The sequence below is a fragment of the Parasteatoda tepidariorum genome, chromosome 3 (genome assembly GCF_982258835.1).
Source record: "Parasteatoda tepidariorum strain Cologne lab strain chromosome 3, Ptep-v5.0, whole genome shotgun sequence".
Classification (NCBI taxonomy): Eukaryota; Metazoa; Arthropoda; class Arachnida; order Araneae; family Theridiidae; genus Parasteatoda; species Parasteatoda tepidariorum.
Genome location: NC_141757.1, coordinates 38,338,236 through 38,361,189, shown reverse-complemented (window position 1 = coordinate 38,361,189; position 22,954 = coordinate 38,338,236). Strand labels below are relative to the sequence as shown.

At 26.9% G+C, this 22,954-nt stretch overlaps 2 protein-coding genes and 1 non-coding gene across 4 annotated transcripts in view; 1 reads left to right on the top strand and 2 right to left on the bottom strand.

The window, feature by feature from the left end:
• Window positions 1-22,954, bottom strand: part of Hr3 (nuclear hormone receptor 3 ROR-beta) — a 108,096-nt gene that overhangs the window by 7,524 nt on the left and 77,618 nt on the right. For both annotated transcript variants that reach the window (XM_043046612.3, XM_043046613.3), the window contains exons 2-6: window positions 9,371-9,456; window positions 4,337-4,478; window positions 4,010-4,217; window positions 1,804-2,009; window positions 223-344 (exon numbers count right to left, since the gene is read on the bottom strand). In XM_043046612.3, coding sequence (XP_042902546.1) covers window positions 223-344; window positions 1,804-2,009; window positions 4,010-4,217; window positions 4,337-4,478; window positions 9,371-9,456 — 764 coding nt within the window. The remainder of the gene's footprint in view (window positions 1-222; window positions 345-1,803; window positions 2,010-4,009; window positions 4,218-4,336; window positions 4,479-9,370; window positions 9,457-22,954) is intronic.
• Hcs (holocarboxylase synthetase-like protein) lies at window positions 7,397-9,215 on the bottom strand. Its single transcript, XM_016050561.4, has one exon. The coding sequence runs from the start codon at window positions 9,098-9,100 to the stop codon at window positions 7,406-7,408; it is 1,695 nt and encodes a 564-aa protein (XP_015906047.3). The 5' UTR covers window positions 9,101-9,215; the 3' UTR covers window positions 7,397-7,405.
• TRNAR-CCU (transfer RNA arginine (anticodon CCU)) lies at window positions 9,636-9,708 on the top strand. Its single transcript has one exon. It is a non-coding gene; the product is annotated as a tRNA-Arg (tRNA).

The following is a 22,954-nucleotide window of genomic DNA, read 5'->3' as shown; positions in this document are numbered from 1 at the left end:
TGTACCAGCCTCTACCTTTTTTCACTAACTAAGAACGATATATAGCATTAAAACATTTTGATAAATTCATGGAAATTAAATCGATACATCATTTTCTTAATTTGCTGTGAGTCAGGGTTTTAAAAAGTGAACTTATGCAGCATTGAAAAACACAGTAAGAGCATTAGAAAAGTTTAATACAAAAAAAAAAACTTAAATGAAAGAATACTCTATAAAACTCACCATGCTCTTGTATACAAGAATCGATGTGACATCTGTAGGTTTCCTAAACACTTCTGCAACCTGCTCACTTGTGTATAAGCAAGTCCTCGTGTGCGCCTCGGTGAGAGTTTTCGTTAAAAGTTCTAAAAATTAAACAAATTTGTAAAAATTTAAAGAAATTATAAAAACTAATAAGTGAATGTTAATAATAAGAGAATACTGAACAACACTAAATTTAGCTAAATCATGGTATAAAATATGCCAGGCTACGTATGTAAACTGCTTAAAGTCAGATATTTAAGATTTCGGAAAGCAACTTAAATTTTACAAAAGCTCTAAAAATAAATACCCCAAAAATATTAAAAAAATTTGTATTTTTTTTCACTTCACAAATCATAGTAAAAGGATAACTTAGCTTATATCATAACAGTAAAATAGCAGACCAAATTCTACACCCCAAAATTCTTTCTGAACCACAAAATATGCCATTTATTACTATAGTGTTCAGAATGTAAAATTCAGTGCAAGAAATATAAGAAAGCTAAATAATATGTACATATTTGTAGATTAAATTAAAACAGATCATAAACAAAATGTTTTATGTGATAAATCAAACTGTAAATAAAATTTTTATTCCATCAACTAAATGTTGCATTTATTTTTATAAATTCTTTTTCAGCTAAACAGATGTAGATATAAAAAAATATATATAAAAAAATCAGGTAAAGTTATTTATACAAAACAGGAGGTAAAAAAATAAAAAAAAGAGAGAGATTAAAAGCATTGCTTAGTGATGAAACTAATACCTATTTGTGTTACACAAAAACCACCAAAACTTCCTATCTTTAGCAAGGGTTTGCCAAGGAGATTCTAACCACATCGTCTTCCACTTGGGATATTTTACGTCATTACTGTGGTTCGAGCAAGCAAATTTCATATCAACCAGCCATCACTGGCTTTTCAACCTGGGTAACCTTTAGTGGGAAGTGAATGTTCTATCCCCTTAGCGACTGCGGCCATAGCAACAATTTTGTTTTATAACCATCACTGAACAGCTGAACCAATTTTGGGCTTATGACTACTAATGTTCAACTCCGTAGCCTTGTAATTTTGAGCAACCTAATCCAGAAGACAAGGGAACTCCTGGTTCAAGTGTTGTGAGAAATTAACCTTCGTATAGGAATTTATGACAGAACTAACTCGCATTTGAGTGACATGGGGATAAAAACCACGAAAACTTTCCTCAGTCAGTCAGCATTACTCCTACAATCAAAGAAACTCCTTGTATGTGACTGTGTCTGGCAATCAATGGTAAATCAGCAAAAGGTATGTCTGGCCTCTGATTTTACTAACTCCAAAATTCTTCTGTAACACTATAATATGTCCTAAACTTGGTTCAATTAAACTCTCGCTTTCGTCTTTTTACAACTATAACCACTTTCCCTCAACGTTTTCAGTCATGGGTTGCAATGTAATTTTGAATTTGATTTACCCTACATCCCCTAAGAGCATTGTTGCAATATTTTTGAGACACCCTGCATAATAATACACATCTTAGTGTTACTAGCATGAACATTTATGAAAATCGAAAATTCTGCTAACCTAAATGGGAATTTGTAGTCATAGGTCCAGGAGGTACTACAGTAATGAGTAGACTATTGGCGTCTGCAATAGGCTCTAGCTGCTGTTGAGGATCAAATGTTGTGCTATCCACAAAATCTGTGCTGCCAAGGTCGAATTGTATGGCTTGTGGAGTGTAAGTATAACCATTAGCAGGAAATGTGTTTAAGTCACCATTATAATTATACCTACAAAAAAGAAGAAATTAAAAGAAAAACATGGTGTTCTTTTTGAAGTTTGCATTTTGTTTACTAAATTCGCATGCAACTTTTAATTAAGTAATAATAATATTAAAAAAGCAAACTAAAAAATATACATCATTAAATGTTTTTCACAAACTAAAATAAGTTCATTCTAACATAGGTCGAGATTAACGATGGCCACTGGCCGACTAAATATGAAAACAAGGCAACAAAAAAATTGTGTATCAGACACCACTTTTTCGTCAAAAATGCACCTTGTAAAATTTATTTATTTGTTGTTTATTTTAAAAATAAATATAGAATCATCGAGTATTTTATAATAATCTGAAAATTAATTTAATTCACACTTGTTTCTTAAATTTTTCTTTCATTTTAGAAATGCACCTTAAAACGCTTCCCATATTATACCCTTGCATTAATAATATTAGGTTTATTTAATCATTTAAAATTTTTGAAAAAATACTACAACTGACAAGCATTAAAATGTCCTAATTTTGCCCTTCACATTCTAAACAGCAATACTAATTTTTACATTTTAATATGAATAATTAATTGTTAGAAACTAATAATATTACAAAAAAATTTTTTTTAGATAAATCTATTTTGTGCACAAATTTATATAGAAAAATAATCTATATTAGATAAGAATCTTTATTAGATAGAATTATCTATATTTTCATTACTTCTATCCTTAAAAAAGAAAAAGACTGATAAATTTGCTTTTAATGATTTAGATAATTTTCCTTTAATGATTTTTTAATGATTTAGAAATTTTCTTTTAATGATTTAGATATAATCTATATTAGATAGAATTATCTATATTTTTATGACTTCTACCCTTAAAAAAGAAAAAAGGAAGACTGATAAATTTTCTTTTAATGATTTAGATATTTTTTTATCAATTAGAGGCATATTTAAGAAAATGACTTATCAATCAATCAATAATTAAATATAACTAAATCAGTACATTATCATGATCAGTATGCAAAAGAACATGTGCCAATAACAAAATGAAACCTTTTCTTTTTATAAATTAAGACAGCAGTGAAAACAAATTAAGAAACATTTTAATACATTTTAAAAAATCAGATTCAATATATATAGGAATACAAGAAAAAAAAAATTTCTTTCTGTTTTACACTAACCATGCTTGTTCACCTGAATTTTTTAAATAACACTAATTTAAGACCTGTGGTGTAAAGCAGGGACGTGGAGCCATAGCTTTCCTAAACTATGTTTTCTCCGGAGCTGAAGCTCTAAAATTTCCCATGCTCCAACAATTTCATTGTATCAAACAGACAATCGAGAAGCCTAGCCTATTGTAACGCATTGTCTGCTAGCAAAGCTGCTGTTCTTAGCATTAAAAAACATTTATAATGATTTATGATCAAATTCAATGTAAGATTCATTAGATTCAATTTTATTTTATTTTTTTTTGAAATTGGACATAACATGAAGAATTAAATTAAGTTTGCACTTTTTGTGTGAGCTGATGATCATACTATTTTTTTAATATTCCTTTTAATAATAAAAATTTTAGGTGCATAAATATATAGTAAAATAGTCAGAGCCTTAGGTTATAGCAGGAGCTTCAGCTTATTATCTGGGGTGGAATTGAACATCCAAAATTTTTTGGCTCCAAGTCCTAGATGCAAATTAAGTTTGATAATTGTGCCTTGTTTTTCTTTAACTTTCAGTTCATGACCAGAGATAAGCATTAACTTAAAAATAATAATAATTAATTAGTTATTTTCCAAATTATTCTTTTGAATTAAAATGTCTTCTTTTCATATTTGGATATACAATTCAAATAGATTAGAAAAATAAAATAATCGATTTCTAAAAATTAAAGACTGTTCAATTTTCTAATCTAAAATAAATTAACAACTTTCTGTTATATAAAACTAAAAAAAGAAAAAAAAAACTTATTTAAATTTGAAAAGATACGACCATTTTGGAAATAAAGAATTATCTTGTTAAAATACCCGCTGTTAATGTAGGAGACATGTTGATTGGATGAGGACGGTTGCTGCTGGTGATCGAAAACAGAACTATCGGGCGAAGTTTCTGTGGGCTGTGGCGTCGAATGGGACGGAGTCGTACCCTGAGGACGGACTAGCTGTGCTCGATGAAACCTCACCTCATCTTCCACTTTTTCTCTCTGCTTTTTAGACATGCGACCAAATTTAACCGCTGCAATGATACGCAGTGTTTAACAAAAACAGTAACACATAAAACTTTTTAGTTATTTAAAGATGTATTCAACAAAGTAAATAATACGACAAGTTAATTGATACATGTCATATACTCACCATCCCTAGACATCCCAAGTGCTAAACACTTCTGTAACCGGCAGTACTGGCATCGATTTCTATTGACTCGATCAACAACACAGTTTTTCTGACGAGGACACTGATAATTTACAACACTGGACTGGCTTCGTCGGAAAAAACCCTAAAATAAGTTTTAAAATATTGCTTAAATACAATTAAATGAAAACTATATCTGTAAAAAGAATTAAATGTTTTTGACGATATTAAAAATAAAATAATAAGCTTTGATGTTACACTCAGTATAACATCCAAACTTGTATGTAATTTTAACTACTTTAATACTTTTTTGATTGTAATATTGCTAATTGTTACAACAATTGTCAATAATTGTTTTAACACTGAACTCATTGTTTTTTACTAAATAAATAAAATAAAATAAAAATTATTCAAGAAATAATAACACTTCAGTTAATATTTCAACAAGTAATAACTGAAAGTATCAAATTTCCTAAGAACAATCTATTTTATCAAAATAACTACAACATAAAAATAAATTTATTATACACTATTAAAACTATATAAATAAAACAAATACTTGCTATTAATATACTTCTTTTCAAAACAGTAAATCAATAATTTAAAATATATTTTAATAGAATCACCTAGATATAAATATAGACCTACTGTAAAAGTGAATCATCACAACCTAAACATAAGAACCTAGTAAGAAAATTTGCCGCCTTTTTTAATTCTTTAGATTAGCACATGACAGGTTAATAATTTTATTCCTGGAATAGGCATGCTAAACATAGCTGCCAACAACTATGGATCATCCGTAGTATTTCCTTTTTATATTTAAATTGGTAATTTTATAAATTTCTTTTTAATTCTCGTATATAAGAGCAAAGTAATAAAAATCCCTATAACTCAACAGCTTTTATGTTTTTTAAATTAGGTAGTTTAATTACTAAAAAATTTTTATTAACAATATGTTTTATGTTTGTCTAAATACAATAAAAGCTTCTGAATCATGCCAAGAAAGCACATACACAAACTAATCAATATTTCTACAATTCTATAGCTTTTAAGGGCATTAGGGTCTCACTGTCTTAAATTGACTAAAACCATGAAAATTTGTTAATATTCCATGTGTAACCATTTGCACAAAATTTGACGTATTCATACTTCATAATTTTTTATAGATAATTTATCTTAAAAACAAATATTAAGCTATGAAGAATTTTTGATGCCTATTCCCAATAGTTCCTTATAAAATAATGCTTTTAAATCAGCAAAGTAATAAATAAAATAATAACTATTTTCCAGTTTTTATTTTGTTACACTCAAGAAATATCAAATAAAAATAATATTAACCAATATTTATAAAAAAATTTGTTTAAATATGAGTAAGAGTCTTAATTCTAATAAATTTAACAAAATAACGACGCAAAAACATACAAGCACTTTAAAAAAATGGATAAAAAGAATTGGAAAATTTTGTACTTTTTGAAGTTAAATAATATCAATAAAACCATTAGACTAATTTTTCCCATTTTCTTATTTATGCATAGGTTTTAGAAGGAAATATTCTCTCATAAATTGCAAGTTAAAATTTTTACTTATAAACACTCTAAAAAATTAGATAATTTAATAAATTGAGAATTGAATAAAAATTATCTTGGATAGAACAATTTTAATCATTGTGCCCTATGCCTTGCCAAACCTGATTATAAATAAACATTTTGTATTTCGAATAAATGTACAATATTCTGAATAAAATTGGGCAATTTTTATAAATGGATATACCGTTATTTTTGCCGCACTTGGAAAAAACAAGAAATCTGTATTAACTTTCTTAAACAGTGCTTGAATTTGAAATTTAAACAGAAACCCAAAAATATGAAAGAAAATAAATTAATATTCAATGTGTAATCAAATGAATAAGAAATATTTGACTGTTAATGTTTGATGAAGACTGATTATTGTGAACAAACAAAGGAGAAATAAAAAGATTATTCTTGGTTTAACTACTTTATTGAAAATAAAGATCAATATAAATAAAAAAAAACTATTTATATTTTTTATAACAAATAACATACTTAAAATTCTCATATTTAACAAAGAACAAAAACCTTATCTTTAAAAAAAGTATGCACACTAATATGATTTATAAAAAATAGAAATGCAAAAATATTTATAAGGTACATTAAAGGGAGATTTTTCCTTTTATAGACTTACTAAGATTTGGATAATTTCAAACAAAAACAAGTAACTTAAGTAGATATATTTTTTTATACAAAGTTATTTGTTTTTCTAAAACACTAACAAAGCCTTAAAAAAAGTATAATACATCAAAAATTAACAAAGCACTCCTTATTAACAAAACATGAATAATATATATATATAAACTGAAATAACATTTCAAGATTAATTAGACTTTTTAAAGTTAATTAAAGTTTATGAATATGTAGCGAAAAACACTTGCAATTCAACTATCGCAAAAATATATACATATATATTCATTGAAACAATATAAAAATATATTTCTAAAATATATAAATGTCTTTTTAAGATTGTGTAAGAAAAATTTCCTTAAAAGAAGTAATTCAAATATTAATAGAATCTGTAATATGACAGACCTGAAAATAAAAATTCAAACTTAACAAGTCATAACAATCAATTTTAAGTAAATATATATATATATATTAATGTATATTTCTTATATACAAACAGAAGCTGCGGAAGAGGAACCTAAAGCTTCCTCACAATTTATAGATGAAGACACAGCTTCTTTTAAGATAACTATTTTTCACTAAAAATTTGTGTAATTAAATTTGCAATTAAAAAAACGTACTACAACAAAGCAAAACATAATTTAAAAAAAATACCATCAAATGAAAAATAAATTTACAGGTAAACAATTTGTTTTATTAATTTAAAACAAATTGAATTATTAAGTTAAAATTAGAAGGTCATGTATGTATAAACAGAACTTCCGCAGTTACTGTATACAAAAAAATTTCGTAATAAGAGTTCAGGTAATAACTTCAGTTTAGAGGTAATTAAATAACTTTTTTTTAAATCATACAACATTTTCAATTTTATTTTTTATAGATGAATCTCTTTGGCAACAATTAAATTTTTCATTATGTCAAAACGATTTCCATCAGGTTGCAAAGACAGCTTTTTGCCATCTTCAGTTTCAACAATAAGAAATCCATATTCATCGATAGACTTCACAATTGCCTTTACGTTAGTACCGGCTAAGGTGATACTCTGGTCTTGGTGAATCCAGTACTTGTAATACAAATCCAAAAACCTTGCAATACCAGAATCGGTAAAATCATTCACCAAAGTTTCCAATTCGTTTAAAGTGGAAGCAATTACTTCTTCAACTTTTAACGGCTTTAAAGACTTTCCATGCTTTACATTGAAATCTTTAATAACACTGTTAACACATACTGTTGGATGCACATTGGCAACATTAAGTCCGATCCCAATGTAAGTATGAACGACATCACCTTGTATGGTAGTGTTGACAAGAACACCGCCAATCTTCTTGTCTTTTTCATAAAAAATGTCATTCGGCCACTTAAGACGGAACTCTAAGTTTTCGTATCCATCTTTTTTTCGCAATCCATGGACAAGCGCTAATGATGCCATGTGTTGCATAAGCGACATTCTTTGGCCGAGTTTCGACGAAAGCATCAATGGAAAATGAAGAGTAAAAGCGGCTGCCCCTTCTGGACTTATCCACATGTTTTCGCCTCTTCCTTTTCCGGATATTTGACGACTGGCTATAACGACTACGCCTGGGTGATTAGATAAATGCTCTGCAGGGTACATAGTTGATGTAACAACTGGGAAAAAAACTACAGGTCTACCAAAATAACTAGTTCTTAGAGCAGAAAAATATGCTGATTTATCAAAGAGGCTAGGTTTTAAATCATCATAATGAAAAAGCAAAGGAACTTTAATGTCAGAAGATTGACCTTTTTCAGCTGATGATTTTATTGATTTTTGTAACGAAATTTCTGAAATTGACATAAATTTCATCACATCTTCAATCTGTGCGTCCTTTTCAACAATCACATAGCCACATGATGGTGCAGGTATGTCTGAAATGTGACCTTCTAAGTTCAACTTTTCAGATAATATACTTTTTAAGACTGAAAGATTGGCTTCAGAATTTTCTATTCGCTTCTCTGTACCTGAAGCAGAAATATTAAATCCTAAATATACGGATGATATAATTATTGTTCCATCACTTAATTTCACTTCGAAAATCACTGGTTTATTTTTATCGTCATGTGCAAGAACGCATCCATTTTCAGTTGAGAACATGTACTTTCCACGATATAGGTCAGCATTTGCTAAACCTTTATAAGTAACAGAAACAATTTTTTCTTCTATGCATTCATAAGAGCAAATGCCTGGAACTTTAATGTTTGAACTCACAGCTAATAATTTACCTCCCTTCTTCACAAACTGAATGAATTCCTTCACGATATTTTCTTCGATATCGTCCGAAATAACCACTAATAGAACGGCATTTTCCATCCAAGGTGTAGTAAGCACTTGGTCTTGCTTAAGATGATAGATCAGATATTTATCAATACATAAACATTTTCCAAGATTTTCGGCCGCGTGTTTATATATTTTTTCAGCAGTAAAAACCAACACGTTAGGAGGTTTGACTACAGCTGAGAAAGAAGACATTTTTCTTAAAAGTTTAAAACGATAATATTTTTGATAAAATGCAAACGCTCGGTAACAAAAATTAACATTAAGTTTAATCAACATGAACTTTGTTCAAGGACATTCCTCATTATAGCTTAATATTTTCACTTCATCTTACGATGAATGTAAATAACAGGAAGTTAGAGACTAAGAAGAAAAAAAAGTCCAAGATGAAGATATTAACTTCACCTAATTTTTTACTTACGCGTAGCTGGTGGCGTCATCTAGGAAAAAGTTTCAATACTGTTGTCATTAAGCGTAAATACGAAAGTTTAATTCAAGATGTAGAAATGACACAAAACTTGAAATTAATTATAAGTGAAATCAGCTTACTTTGCAGCCTTCACAAGTAATAACACCGTAATGAACTCCTGAGGATTTGTCACCACAAACTTTACAGGGAATGATTTCAATTTGCGCTAAAAGAAAAAAAATCAAATTAATTATAAAAATGAAAATTAATTTAAAAGTAAAGCACTTCCTATTGTTATCAATTGATAGAATTTTTAGCAATAAAAATGTTCTATAACTCAAAATTATTTTAAAAATCTCACTGTTGCATTTTTTATTCTTCACTAGTAATTTGTTAAAAGGCATCGCCCTCGTGGCCTAATGGATAAGGCATCGGTCTCCTAAACCGGGGATTGCGGGTTCGAGTCCCGCCGAGGGTAGAATGAAATATTTTGTTGATTTCATCAGAGATTATAATTTTAAACTTTCTTTCTTTAAATGCAACAAAAAAAAATTCTGAAATTTTTTATCTCATTATAGACCTCTTTTTTTTTCATCATTTATTTTTTATGACAAGGAGATGACAAAAATGTGTTGCAAAAATTTTTGGACAATAATTTTTCTCTGACAAAGAAAAAAAATAAATTTTTAAACAACTTTTGAATAAACTAGCATATATATTAAAAATAACATAAATCAAAATATATTGAAATAATAATTTGTAATAATAAAATGCAGAGTTTGCGAGTCTTGTTTGTGTGTCTCATAAATTCTAGAACCATTTGAGCTAGCATTCTGAAATTCGGACAGTGATTGAAAGAGGCAGTACTAAAAATCGATACTAAAAATCGCGATAAAATTTTCATTATATCGTTTGGGAGAGACGTTTGAATTTTAGAAATTTCTCACTGGTCACCATGCCAAATAGCCATTGAATTAATTATTTTTAAAAGATAACATTAATGACGACTGACTACTAGCACATGCCGTTCATTAATAATAATAAAAAAAAAAAAAAGGATTTTATTGCACATTCTTCAATATGTAATTAAATGTAATATTTAAATATATGTAATAATATGTCAATATATATCATTTTTAAAATAAGTAACATTTAAATATGTTAAAATAACTTAAAATTAACGGTATTTGAAATTTTAAAAGAAAAGTTACTGACTGTAAAGTAAAATTAATGGAGAAATAGTACTATATCGTAAAGGAGAAAGGTAAAAGATCGGCACATTGTTAATAACGCCTATGATGCATGCTTAATTTTGGTAATAAGTACTATAACTTAATAAACAATTTATTAAATAGCAAAATTAATGGGGAAACGGTATTCATTCGTTTAGAAGAAAAGTAAAAAATCGCCAAACTTTTATTGAAGTCAATAATGCTAATTAATTATGTTAATAGGTTGTAACTGTAAAAAAGAAGGTATGTTCTAAAAAGCAAAATTCATGGAGTTAAGTAACTTATTCGTTTAGGGCAGTGTTTCCCAAAGTTATGACTTTTGTGTACCCTTTCTAAATTTTTCGTAAAACTGTGTACCACTAATGAAAAAATGGATTTATTTTTTACTAAAAAAAATGCACAAAAGTTAAAAATAACGACTGGCTGTTGACACCACTAATTATTAACTGTTAACTCTGCAAAAAAAAAAAAAAACCAATAGAAAAATACGTAATCGTAAATTTTCATAGCTAGTTTTGTTTTTAAATAAAAATTTTTGAAATTTTCGTTTGTTGCAAGATATTTTGTACCACACTTTGGGAAACTTTGGGATCCGTAAATTTTCGGCCCACAATTATTGACGCTTCGTAATAGGCATTACTGGTATTTAGGTGATTGGTCCAATTTCTATAGTTACCAAATATATACTAATATAGGTAAAAGTATTATGTTAGTATATTTGATACCTATTAATATAGATATTTACTGCTGTTTAATATAGATAATAAAGAGGATTTTACGGCCCTTTCGAAATGTATAAGAACAGGAAAAAATCTCTTGATAGTGGTAAATTTTGACTATCGTAAGTTGGTCTCATACAAGAACATTATGCCAAATGATACTGAATAGAGTTGATCCTTATTTTGATAGAAATGAACTTTTAAAAATGTGTTTTATTTAATCTAATAGCGTAAAGTCACCGGAAAAGGCAAAAAGTAAAAATAAATAAAAAATTTTGTTTTAGTTTTATTTAAAGTTTTGACATACTTGTTTCAATTTAGGGCATCATTTTGTACTGTTACTTAGTACTGATTCATTGGTTATTTACTTATTGCTTTCACCCTGCACGAGGAACGGGTATGCAACTAGTAATTTATTAAACTAAGTTTAAGATCCCACTCATAAACTTAAGGAATTATAACTAATAGGTAAACAAATTGACACATTAAGTTATTTGCGTTATATTTAACATAACATTCTTAAAAAAAAAAAAAAATTCTTTAAAAAAGCAGGAAAGATTATTTTTTAAATGAATAATTTAGAAAAGGTTTTTAACTATTTATTGTTATTCATTATTTATAACACAGTTAATGAAGAACTAATACTAATTCAGTTAGTAAAATTTATTTTGTTTCCATTTTGGTAAAATATTTGATTTTGATTCTACATCAATCTCTAATAAATTAAATAAAAAATTTTAAAAAAAATATTTAAAAAAAAGCATTTAAAAGAAGCATTATTAGCGATTTAATTTCAATATATTAATGATTAATTTAATTCGAATAAATCGGAAGGTTCAAATTTCCATAAAGCTACAGCTAAAAAACTGCCAAACGCTTTGAAAAAATTAAAAAAAAAGAAACTTTAAAATATATTTTGCACAATTTCTTCTGTATTTACAAATTTCACACTTTCTTTACACGGGCGCAGTCATAAAACTATTTTTTTTTTCCTCTAAACTTTACTACGTGCTTCAATAAAAGTAAATAAATAAATATTGCGGCAGATCAAAGGATATTTCCTAATTTTTGTTCATGTTTACTTACTGGAAGCCTTGCTTTTTCGCCCGCTTAAAGAGGGGAGTTAAATTTTAATAAGGATTTCTGTTCTCTGAACTCGTGTAATAAAATAATGAAATTTAAACTTCGGAACTGATATAGTAATAAAAAAAATACTGTATAATATTCTCATGAAACATTTACAGTACTTGCATATAAAAACATTTCCTTACGTCTATGTTAAGGAGTAATTTTCATGTAAAGGAGTGGTTTTTTCTTTTAAACAATTCCAGTAATATGGCTGGGTATTTGCAGTTGTAACAATTTGCACTTGGTTTGGAGCAGCTTTGAAAAATATTTGTGTGGGCTTTTAATTCATCGCTTATTTAATTAATGTTTTTAAAATGAAGCCTTACTTAATTAATGATTCAAATTTAATTTAAATTACCCATTTCTAACATTTCTACACAAAAAATTATTTTTTTTAAAAAAAAACAATTTAAATGAAAACTTGGGGAAAAATACCTGTTTTTGAACAAGTGTGGTAACATTTTCGGAAAGGTTCCTTTTGGCGTAGTTGAGTAATTAACAATAACATTAGTTGAGTAATAAACAATTTTAAAATAATTTTGAACAAAAATACTTATTTCGAAACCGGTTTAAGAAACTAATATGGACTTGAGCGGCTTGGAATAGTAATTTTACATTTGCAATTTTTAACAAATGCAATTGGTAGTACGTAGGGAACCGATTATCCGGAACGATCGGGACCATCGCTATTCCGGATAACTGATTTTTCCGGTTTTCTGAATCGCTACAAAAAGCCGTTTTTTTATCGTTAAACCCAACTAAAAAAAATATATATATATTTGGAAATTATCTTAAAAGGAAGAAAAAACGATGAAGTAATACATTAATGATTATTTCTAAACTGATGGTAAGGTAAACATCTTTCAAAAAAGAAAGAAAAATCCTAAAATCTTATGAAGAAAAAAACATCTTTTTAAAAAATTAGCGGGAAAATTTATCGAATTTTGTTCCGGTTTTCTGATTTCCGGATAACGGGTTTTGTACTATATCAATAGATGAATCTTTAGCTATCAATCTTCAAATCAAATGATGCATAGTTATTTATCTTTGCATAAAATGTAATTATTTTCCAATTATTTGTATTTGTCACTGGGGTTTCAACATTACGTTCTTATGTCTCATTTAGACTGTATATCATGATTTCATTACACGCAATCTTCTTTATTCATCAGGTCATAAAATTTCATAAATAATTTTTAACAAATCTCTTCATTCCATCATTTCCTACGCAATAATTTCCATCGATAGGCATGATTGTTCCCATTTCCTCATGCTGTTGAAAAACTACGAAGCTTCCGGTTTTATTTATTTATTTATCATCATTATTCGATTTCTTTCTTCTTCTACAACAGGTCAGTCGGAAAAATGGCGACCGCTTCCTACTTTTCATGCCCCATTAATTGTTGCACGAGTCTATTTTTTGGACAAGCCGCCCAAGTTCCCCACATAAAGCATCACGTTCTGCTCAGATCATGTTCCACGTTTACTTCCTCATCTAAGACAAGAAATTTTACTTGCAAATATGTCCCAATGTTCAGTTCATTTAGTGAAACCACATTTTTCCATCAATACTAATGAGCTTGTTCGCTAGAAATTTCTTTGCACGCAATTCTTAATGAAAACGTTACCCCGGAATTTTATTGCATTCGTCATAGACTAATATAAAAATGTTAACTCCCCATCATTATTATTATTATTGCTTTTAATATTAGACATCACAGTTTCATAACAGATTGTTAGCTTAAAAACAACATTATGCTAATAATTTAAGAGGAATATGAATTATTATTTGCAAGAAATTCTGTTTAGAACGGATTTTATGAGCGATATTTTTTCTTCACTTGTAAAGTCTGAAACAAAAATCAGAGACAGTAAAAAGGAACTTAGTGCTAACGTTTTTTTTTTTATTCTCAATTTATCTTTCCATTAATATTTCGAATTTTATGTTTGCTAAAAGCGCAAAACTTATTTTTTAATGTTACTTCTTTCTTAAAGCCAAAATATTGTTTGAAGTATGGGTGACATTTAAATGATCGAATAATTAAAGATATGAATAGATAAATAAATAAATAAGAAACGGAATTAAATTGACAGTTCTTTTTATATCAGGGACAAAATAAACGATTTTTTAGTTTAATTTGTAAAGACAGTATTATAAATATACTGGAACGTTTCGCTTTGTACTTATAAAATACTTTATTTTTATTTCGTTAGAGTAAGTGAAAAGTTAAAAATAAATAAAGAAATAAAGAATAACAAAAAATAGTAAATAAATAAATAAATTTTTTAGTTGAAATATGATATATAAAGCTTTCAAATTTTTCAAAAATTTGCTATAAATAACTTGCAACTAAAAAAAAATTTGGCTTTATTTTAAAATAATGATTATTATTAAAATGTTACAATCCGTGATGATTCGGTGTTTCACGATTTAATAAATCATACGAATTTGAATACGGAATTAATTTTCGAAATAGTTTTCTGATTTACAATTTTGAACTTATGCGTTTATATGAAATACAAATGACGCACTTACAGCATTAAGCAATAAAAATTGTAAAAAAACTTTCATTTATTTATTTTTTAAATATGGCTTTATTGTAAAATGATGATTGTTGTCAGGAATTTATAGTCCATGATGTGATGATTTGGCGTTTCATTCGAAAGAACGATTTTGTTAATCATACGAATTTCAATACGGAATCAATTTTCGAAATAGTTTTCTGATTTACAATTTAGGGCTTACAGGTTTGAATGAAATATAGAAGAATTTTTGAATTTAATCGAGAAATAAAAATTGCAAAAAAATTCGACTGCGGAATTTGTACTTCAACAGCGAGTAACAGAACCCATTGCAAAGCAGAAGGTGCGAACATAATCAGTCTAAAGACCCACAAGTTTCTACTCCAGATACTGAGCATCTGTCTCCGTTATACAGGAAGTTGGGATCTGCCATGAGAGGTGGTTTGGCCTTCACTTAGCTCTGGTGTGGTCACGTTTTACAACCGAGTTTTACTACGAGTTGGAAGCAGGAGCAGAGGATGTGAGGGAGTAACGAAAAAAAACAATTAAAAAAAAGCAAGAGAACCTTGGCCTTTCCCAGCAAGCAAACAGCCCGATACTTCTGTCTGATGGACTGAAGAAAGGTGGGGAAATACGTTAGTTCTTCATCTGGCTGCCATTTAAAAAAAGCTGGATTCATTTATTATTATTTTGCTGTTAACAAAAGCGGAAACAGATTGCTAAATCTAGAAAAACTGGGTTCTTAAGAGTAAGTTGTTAATTTATTACTGGTCTGCCTATGGAGGCACATAGTTTACGCGAGTTAAAAAGGAATATTTTTTGTCTGTAACTCTAATCCATCCATAGAGATAAAATTTAATTATTTTAGTCAACAATTTATGCTTTTGGTCATTACCGCCATTTATATTCTCGATATGTTGTTAATTACTAACGCTAATTACCTATATCTTTAATATTATGTTAATTACTAATGTGATAACGATTCTGAAGTGTTCTCACGTTATCGTGATAAATACGAAATATATGGTAATTATCGACATTTTTTTTTTAAATATTTTATAATCGTCGTTGAACAGCCGACCCAATAAATTATCGACTCAATAATGATAATTATCAAATAAGAGTCTAAAATCTAGCGTTAAAAAACATGCACAAACAAAAAAGAGGAGTAAAACACTCCATATTAATTTTTTTTTTTTTTTAGAGTTCTTTGATCAAACCAAACCAAAACTTCCAACAATTCTTTATTATTTAAAAACAAACTTTATTTCTCAGTTTTTAGCGCGAAATGAAAATAGTTGTCTTTAAAATCAAACAAAACTTAATCTCAAAGAGAAATAAAAATGAAAAAAGAATGTAAAATGAACTGTTCTAGGTCAAAATTTTGTCAAACGATAAGAATGAATTATGAAGGACGTTTCAAAAAAAAAAGAACTGAGGCATAACCCAAGAACATAAACCGGGGGGAAAATTTTATTAAACGAATCATCGATAGATCATTGACAAAAAGGAATTGAATTGAAAATTGAAAAATAAGTAAGCGACACGGAAGTAAGAATTGCATTATTAATTTTATTTTAAGTCTAGACGAACAAATTAAAATATGCAAACAAATTAAGAGTGGTATTTTTATAGCGGAAGAAAGAAAAAGTACTTTTAAATGATGCCTAAAACAAAACAACATAAGTTTATATTAAAAAGGATTTGATTGGAATTCAATAATTACAGTAGATTAGTGCTTGGGTACCCACAACCAATTAAGTATATTTGTTGGTATCACAAATTATATATAACAATGTCAATATTTATAAATCCATATTTATATTATTATTCAATATTTAATATATTATTCAATATTTAATTTATTAATCAATATTTAATTTATTAATCAATATTTAATTTATTATTTAATTAATAGTAACTATATTATTTATTAATTAACAATTAACTTAAATGAAACTTCATTTCAGAAAATAAGAAGAGTAATTCATGGTGGGTAAAAGCAATATAACTATATATCGTGGAATATCGATGTTTTCCGATAAATGATGTTTTATTCCGATTACGATATTTTAAAAAGTTTTCTCAAGAAAAAATTGTGAATATTAAGTTTTACGATAAATATTTAATAGAAAATAATTATTGACGACGATACTATAACTATCATTATTGACAATATTAATAGCGAATATGATAACCTCGTAAATAATATTGATGACGATAATTATCGAATACGATAATGTTTTGATCATTAACACATCAAATAAGATAATATCGTGAGTAATTTCGGTAACAATAACTATCGAATACGATATTAATTCACAAATTTAATTTTTATTATGAAAATATTGGCTGTAGGTTAGTTAAATTGGAAAAATTTTGCGGTATATCTTGAAATATCGAGAACTTCTGACGATATAACATAAAATAAACCAAATGTTGTTCGGAAATTAAGCATTTGATTTGGAATTGAGACCAACTTAAAAGAGATCTTAAGAAATACTAAACTATCCGAAAATGTAGGACTCTTAATTCGACAAAATGATAAAAAATAATATTCAAATTGGAAAAAAAAAGAAGAAGAAAAAAACAGACAAGTGTAAAATTGTAAAAAAGTGTAAAACATTTAAAATAAGTTTCAGACAGTTTAAATCTTGATTTTTGTAAATTAAAGTTTTGCAGAAAATATGTACGCAGATAATAATTTTAATTTATTTCTTCTGTTATAAATGCAACTGCAAGTAACGAGACTTAACAAATAAAGTCAACCAAACATAAAAAATAAAAAAAAAATAGAAAATTTAAAATATTTAGTTGGGCAGCGAGTGAAATAAAATGATTAACAATTACGTAAAATATATAAAAAATAGCTAGCCAAAAATTTTTATTCGATTTCACAATACTATGTTTTGATAAAGTACAAAGATTTATTTTTGAAAAAAAAATCGATTATTAAATAAAACGTTTGTACGTAACCGAAATTCATCAAAATATTTCTTATAAAATGTTATAGAGTGCCTTTTGTGTATAATTAAGTATCGACATATTAATAGCCTTAAATGAAGTAATAATTCAAATAAAAACTAATGGTTTTTGCCTCTGATTTCAAAAAATATCTTTCATCTGCAAGTTTTTTTTGTTTTGCACATTAACAATTATAAAACAAGCAAAATAAATTTTCCAAAAGAAAATGTAATTTGTAAAATAACAATAATAAACTTAGTTGAATCGTATTTAGGTAATTCATAATACAAAACACAAAACTAAATATTTTAATTACGCTATTTTTTAATTTTATAAACCCGAAATACATAATATGATAATAATGCCACAAAAATTCATCTAATAAAAAAAAGAGAAAGAAAAAAAACAATTCGCATAATAACAATAACAAACTGGGATGAATGTATTAAGGTGATTAATAATAAAAACAAAAAACTGAATATTTTAATTACACTGAATTTTTTTAAATTTTGGATAAGAATAAATAATAACATAAGGATATATGTAATAACATAAGAAAAACACGAAAGCTCTTATTCCAGAAAAGTAATTGAAAAAATTAGAACCGGTCCGAATGAACAATTTGCAAAATAATTACCAAATTCATTCAACCAAGAAAACGATTTTTTTTTTCTCAATTTGTTTCATTGTTTCATCATCTTAAAAAAATTAACTGGTGATTTTTTTAATACTATTGTATACAATTTTTTTGTTGTTGCTATTATTTCTCAGAAAATTTGGTTTTTGAGTTGTAATCCTGTATAATATTTTGTGTGAATTCCAACCATGCATTAAAGCGTAAATATGTGAATAGATCGACGGAGTTAAGTGAAACTGAACTGTAAAAAATCGAAACGAATTAATCAAAGTAATTATAGTAAATATATTAATATTTAAATGAGATATTTTTGATGACTTAGAAGACAACACCGTAATGCCAGAACTAGTACAAATGTATGGAACATGTTATCCAAACAAATTTAAAATGTGTTCTGCGTCACGAAGTTAACTATCAACAGGAAAATTGGAACAAAAGTATTTACCTGTGCTTATCTGAAACGCTATTTAAACTTCAAACGCATAAAAAATAGTAAATTAAAAAATGGCTTAAAATTATTATTCTTAGTATCAATTTCAGTTTAAAAATATGTTAAAATAAACATAAAATCATTGACTAGAATTTGAGAAAAAATATTTTAACTAAAATGAAAAAAAAAAAATCATTGAGTAAGTTTTAACCAGCTATAAATTCCGTAAATTAAATGTTATATATCGAAGATAAAGTGTTTAAAATAATATTGCTAACCTCAACCGAACCAAGATCTGGTTTTCTTGACGTTTTATTTACCGCTACTTGAACCGGTTTCATTATTCATGCCTGAACACTATTTTTTATTACTTCCAAATCTTGCTTATTCTGTAGCGCAACGAGAATTACCTTCTAACGGAGCAGACGATTTCAACAATTCTACATTCCATGTATGGCCTTGTATATAGAAATCCCTTCGTTTCACCTTCAATTATTATTATTATCTTATTTTCCCAGCCATTTTCTGAAGTTTTAAGTTTAAATTTTCTCTTGCTTTTATTTTATTTCATTCGTTGTTTCTCAAAAATAATAATGACTCAAATTTATCATAAATTAACAGGAAATGAAATTTCATCAAGGGAAAAAAATACATTAATTTTTATCATATATAGTTCTTTAAAAGAATTAAAATTTAAAAATTCAAATTTTATTTGATAAAAATTTCATAAAAAATACATAAGAGCTAGTAAATTTTGAAGTTATCAAGGCTGTTTGTGACAAAGTTCTTAATTTTTTTAAAAATAGCCATGAACGAATAATAATCACTGTGACGTCATTGCATCAAGTTTATATTCACCCTTCTCAAAGGAGAGCTTCCTAATAAGTAGGAAGATTAGACTTTACACTAACACACCTCAACTTAGTGGCTTTATCATATTTTTAACAATTCTTGTTTATTTCTTTTCCTTTAAATCTGTTATACGATAAAATCTACTACAGAGAAAAGGAAAATCTATATTAATAATTTATGGGAAAGCATTTATATAGTAACCATGAGCAATAACACTTATTTGAATTTATTCTTTTATTAGTTTAATAGAATTGAAAGTGCATAGCTAGCATATAAATTTATAGATATTGCATTCAATATGAAAATAAATGCAAAAACTACAAAATTGGGAAGAGTTAAAACCTTTAAATCAAATCATAATTTATCCTGGGTGTTAAGTAAAAGTAATCTGTCCTAAAACTCGAATATCGTTTAAAAAAAACATCCAAGCATAACACAGAATTGGAATAAAAACAAATAACCAAACGATTATAATAAAATAAATCGTCCAACTCGTAGTCAGGCTGATTACCATAGCAGGGCTATCAGTGAGAGGTGTTGCCATTTTATCAAATTTTGCAGGGGGAAAAAATCGCTTTTTTTCATAAACTTTAGCACAAATTAGAAACTTCCGAAATACTTTTCTATGTAAACATTACAAAAATTAAAATCGCTACTTAAGTTACGCAACCAATAAAAATTAGACTTTTCGAAACTAATTTATCGAAATAAATTTAAACTAAATTACTTAGCTTTAGAACTAAAGAAAGTTCTTCAAGTCCTAGTTTGCCATGCGTTACCTAGCCAACCAAAATAATCATGTAGATAAAAATGATTACTTAGTTAATCGAAATAATTGTTAATTTTTTCATATTCTTTTCTAAAACAACGCAGACAATTTTCTGTACGTCACCTAGTTCTAACCTACTTTAACACTTACAATTCCTTAAAATAAAGATAATTTTTATTAATAAAAATGAACACAATTCAACAACAAAAAAAAATTGTTTCACATTTAAAAAATTGTTTCATACTGATTAATATGACTGCTTTGTGCATCATAATTTTGCTTTAAACAAGAACGCGATCATTTTACGAATACATTCGTTTTCACGTGCAACCAAAATAAACAGTAGAGTGAAGTGCCAGAAAATAACATTCTACAGAAGCAAGCGATAAGATATTTTACGTCACGAGTTGTTTGTTAGTTTGCATATTTGAAGTGTTTAGATGAGCAATAGTTGATTACAAATTTTTAACTTTCTCAAAATCTTCGAAAAGTTTTCAGTGGATAACCCAGAAGCATATTTAAAGAGAACTCAGCAGACATTCACGAATTTGGGTGGAGTTGGAAAAACGAAACTATTTTTAGTTCCACTCAGTGGGAAGAATCCTAAAAGCTTCCTTGTGGTTTTTGTTACCTCTCCTTAGAACCAGTTGGAATGAACACGTTTTGGGTGTTTTTATGTAACTGCTGTGCGACATTAGCGATAATAATATTGTGTAATACATTGTATTGAAGCTATTATTTTTCGTCTATAAATGTTCAGTTCTTTTTAAATCTTGCGAGTAATATTTTAATGTTGCAGATAACGTTAGAAAATAAACCAAAATAAAAGTTGAAAATTTTGATTAATATTAATCACATATTTGCAAGAAACAAACAAAAAATACCGATTATTAGTCGTACTTAATATAAGAATGTAACACAATATAAAATTATGGACTTAACTAAATTTCTACTGTTTTAATTTTTTAAAGAAATAAAAATAATCAAATAATTCTGTTACAAAAATTTACAATGGTAAATAAAAATTTACAAATAATAAATAAAAAAATAAGACATCAAAAACAAATCGAAGTACAGAGATTTTAGAGCAATATATGGATAAGATGTAATTAAAGAATATCCCACATCATAAAATTCTAGACATAGAAACCTTCTACTAAAAAAATCATTTCAAAAATCAAGAATAAATAAATATATAAAATTTCAAAGTTAAAATCATTTCTAAAATCAAAGGCAGAATCTTATGCAAATGCAATTGATAAATATCGTGCAACATCGAAATCTGGACTTAACAGAATTTCTAATAATTTAAAATCATTTCAGAAAATAAAATATAATAGAAATGAATATTTTCAATCCATATATAACGGCAAAATGGCACACAACATTTCTGGACTTAGGAAAACAATAAAAATAAATAGAAATAAAATAATAATAAATAAGTAAAATACAATAATAATAAATAAATAAAATTTAAAAAAATTTTGAATTCAATTAATTTCAAAATCAAAATAATTTAAGCTGCTAAATAAAATCAGATTTAGAAATTCCTACATATGACTAAGGCATAATCTATGACAACAATAAAAATTATATTTAATAATTTTAATTTTTATTTATTAAAATTATAAATTTTTTTAAAATTAATTTATTAAAATTATTGATTTTTATTAATAAAAACTATAATTATATAATTTTTATTACATCTGCAGCCAGTAAAACATGATTAAATTTTAGAACAAAAATCCTTTAAAAAATTTAACCCGCTTCATAATAACACTGTACATAAAATAAAATTATTTAAAGAATAAAAATTTAGAAAATTAGTTCCTATTTTCTACCTGCTAATTAAGAAAAGAAAAAGTCATTCCAATATAACCCCCCCCCACGAAAAAAAGAACTTAATGAATAAATAAACAATTCGTATAATAAGGGCATTAAGTAGTATGCAAAGAAAGCAAACACACCAATTTTAAAAACATTGTTCTTCAACCCTTTTAAAGAAAACTAAAATAAATTCATTTTGTATTCATGTGATATATTGGAATAGCTAATATTCAAATGAGTATAAAATGTGTAGTAAAAATGTAAAATAATAGAGATGCATTAAGATATATGTTGATACTTGGTACTTAAAGAAAAAGCACAACTATGGTTGCCCAAAACAGGTTTTTTAATTAACAAATTAAAGACCCATAACGAATTTAAAAAAACGCACACATTTTAACATTATTTAAAATATTAATTAAAAGAAATTAAATGATACCAAACGCGTGTAAGGTCAATCACGGACAGCAATTATTTGAAAACATTGCGAGTGCTATAATGTTTGGGTTTCACATAAAACATGGACGGATATGACATAATATATGATATATGACATAAGGCATTGGCATTACTATCTCCCATAATGATATCGTTATATAATTAATAATTTAAGAACGCGCATTTACTGCATTGGGCGTTTTCA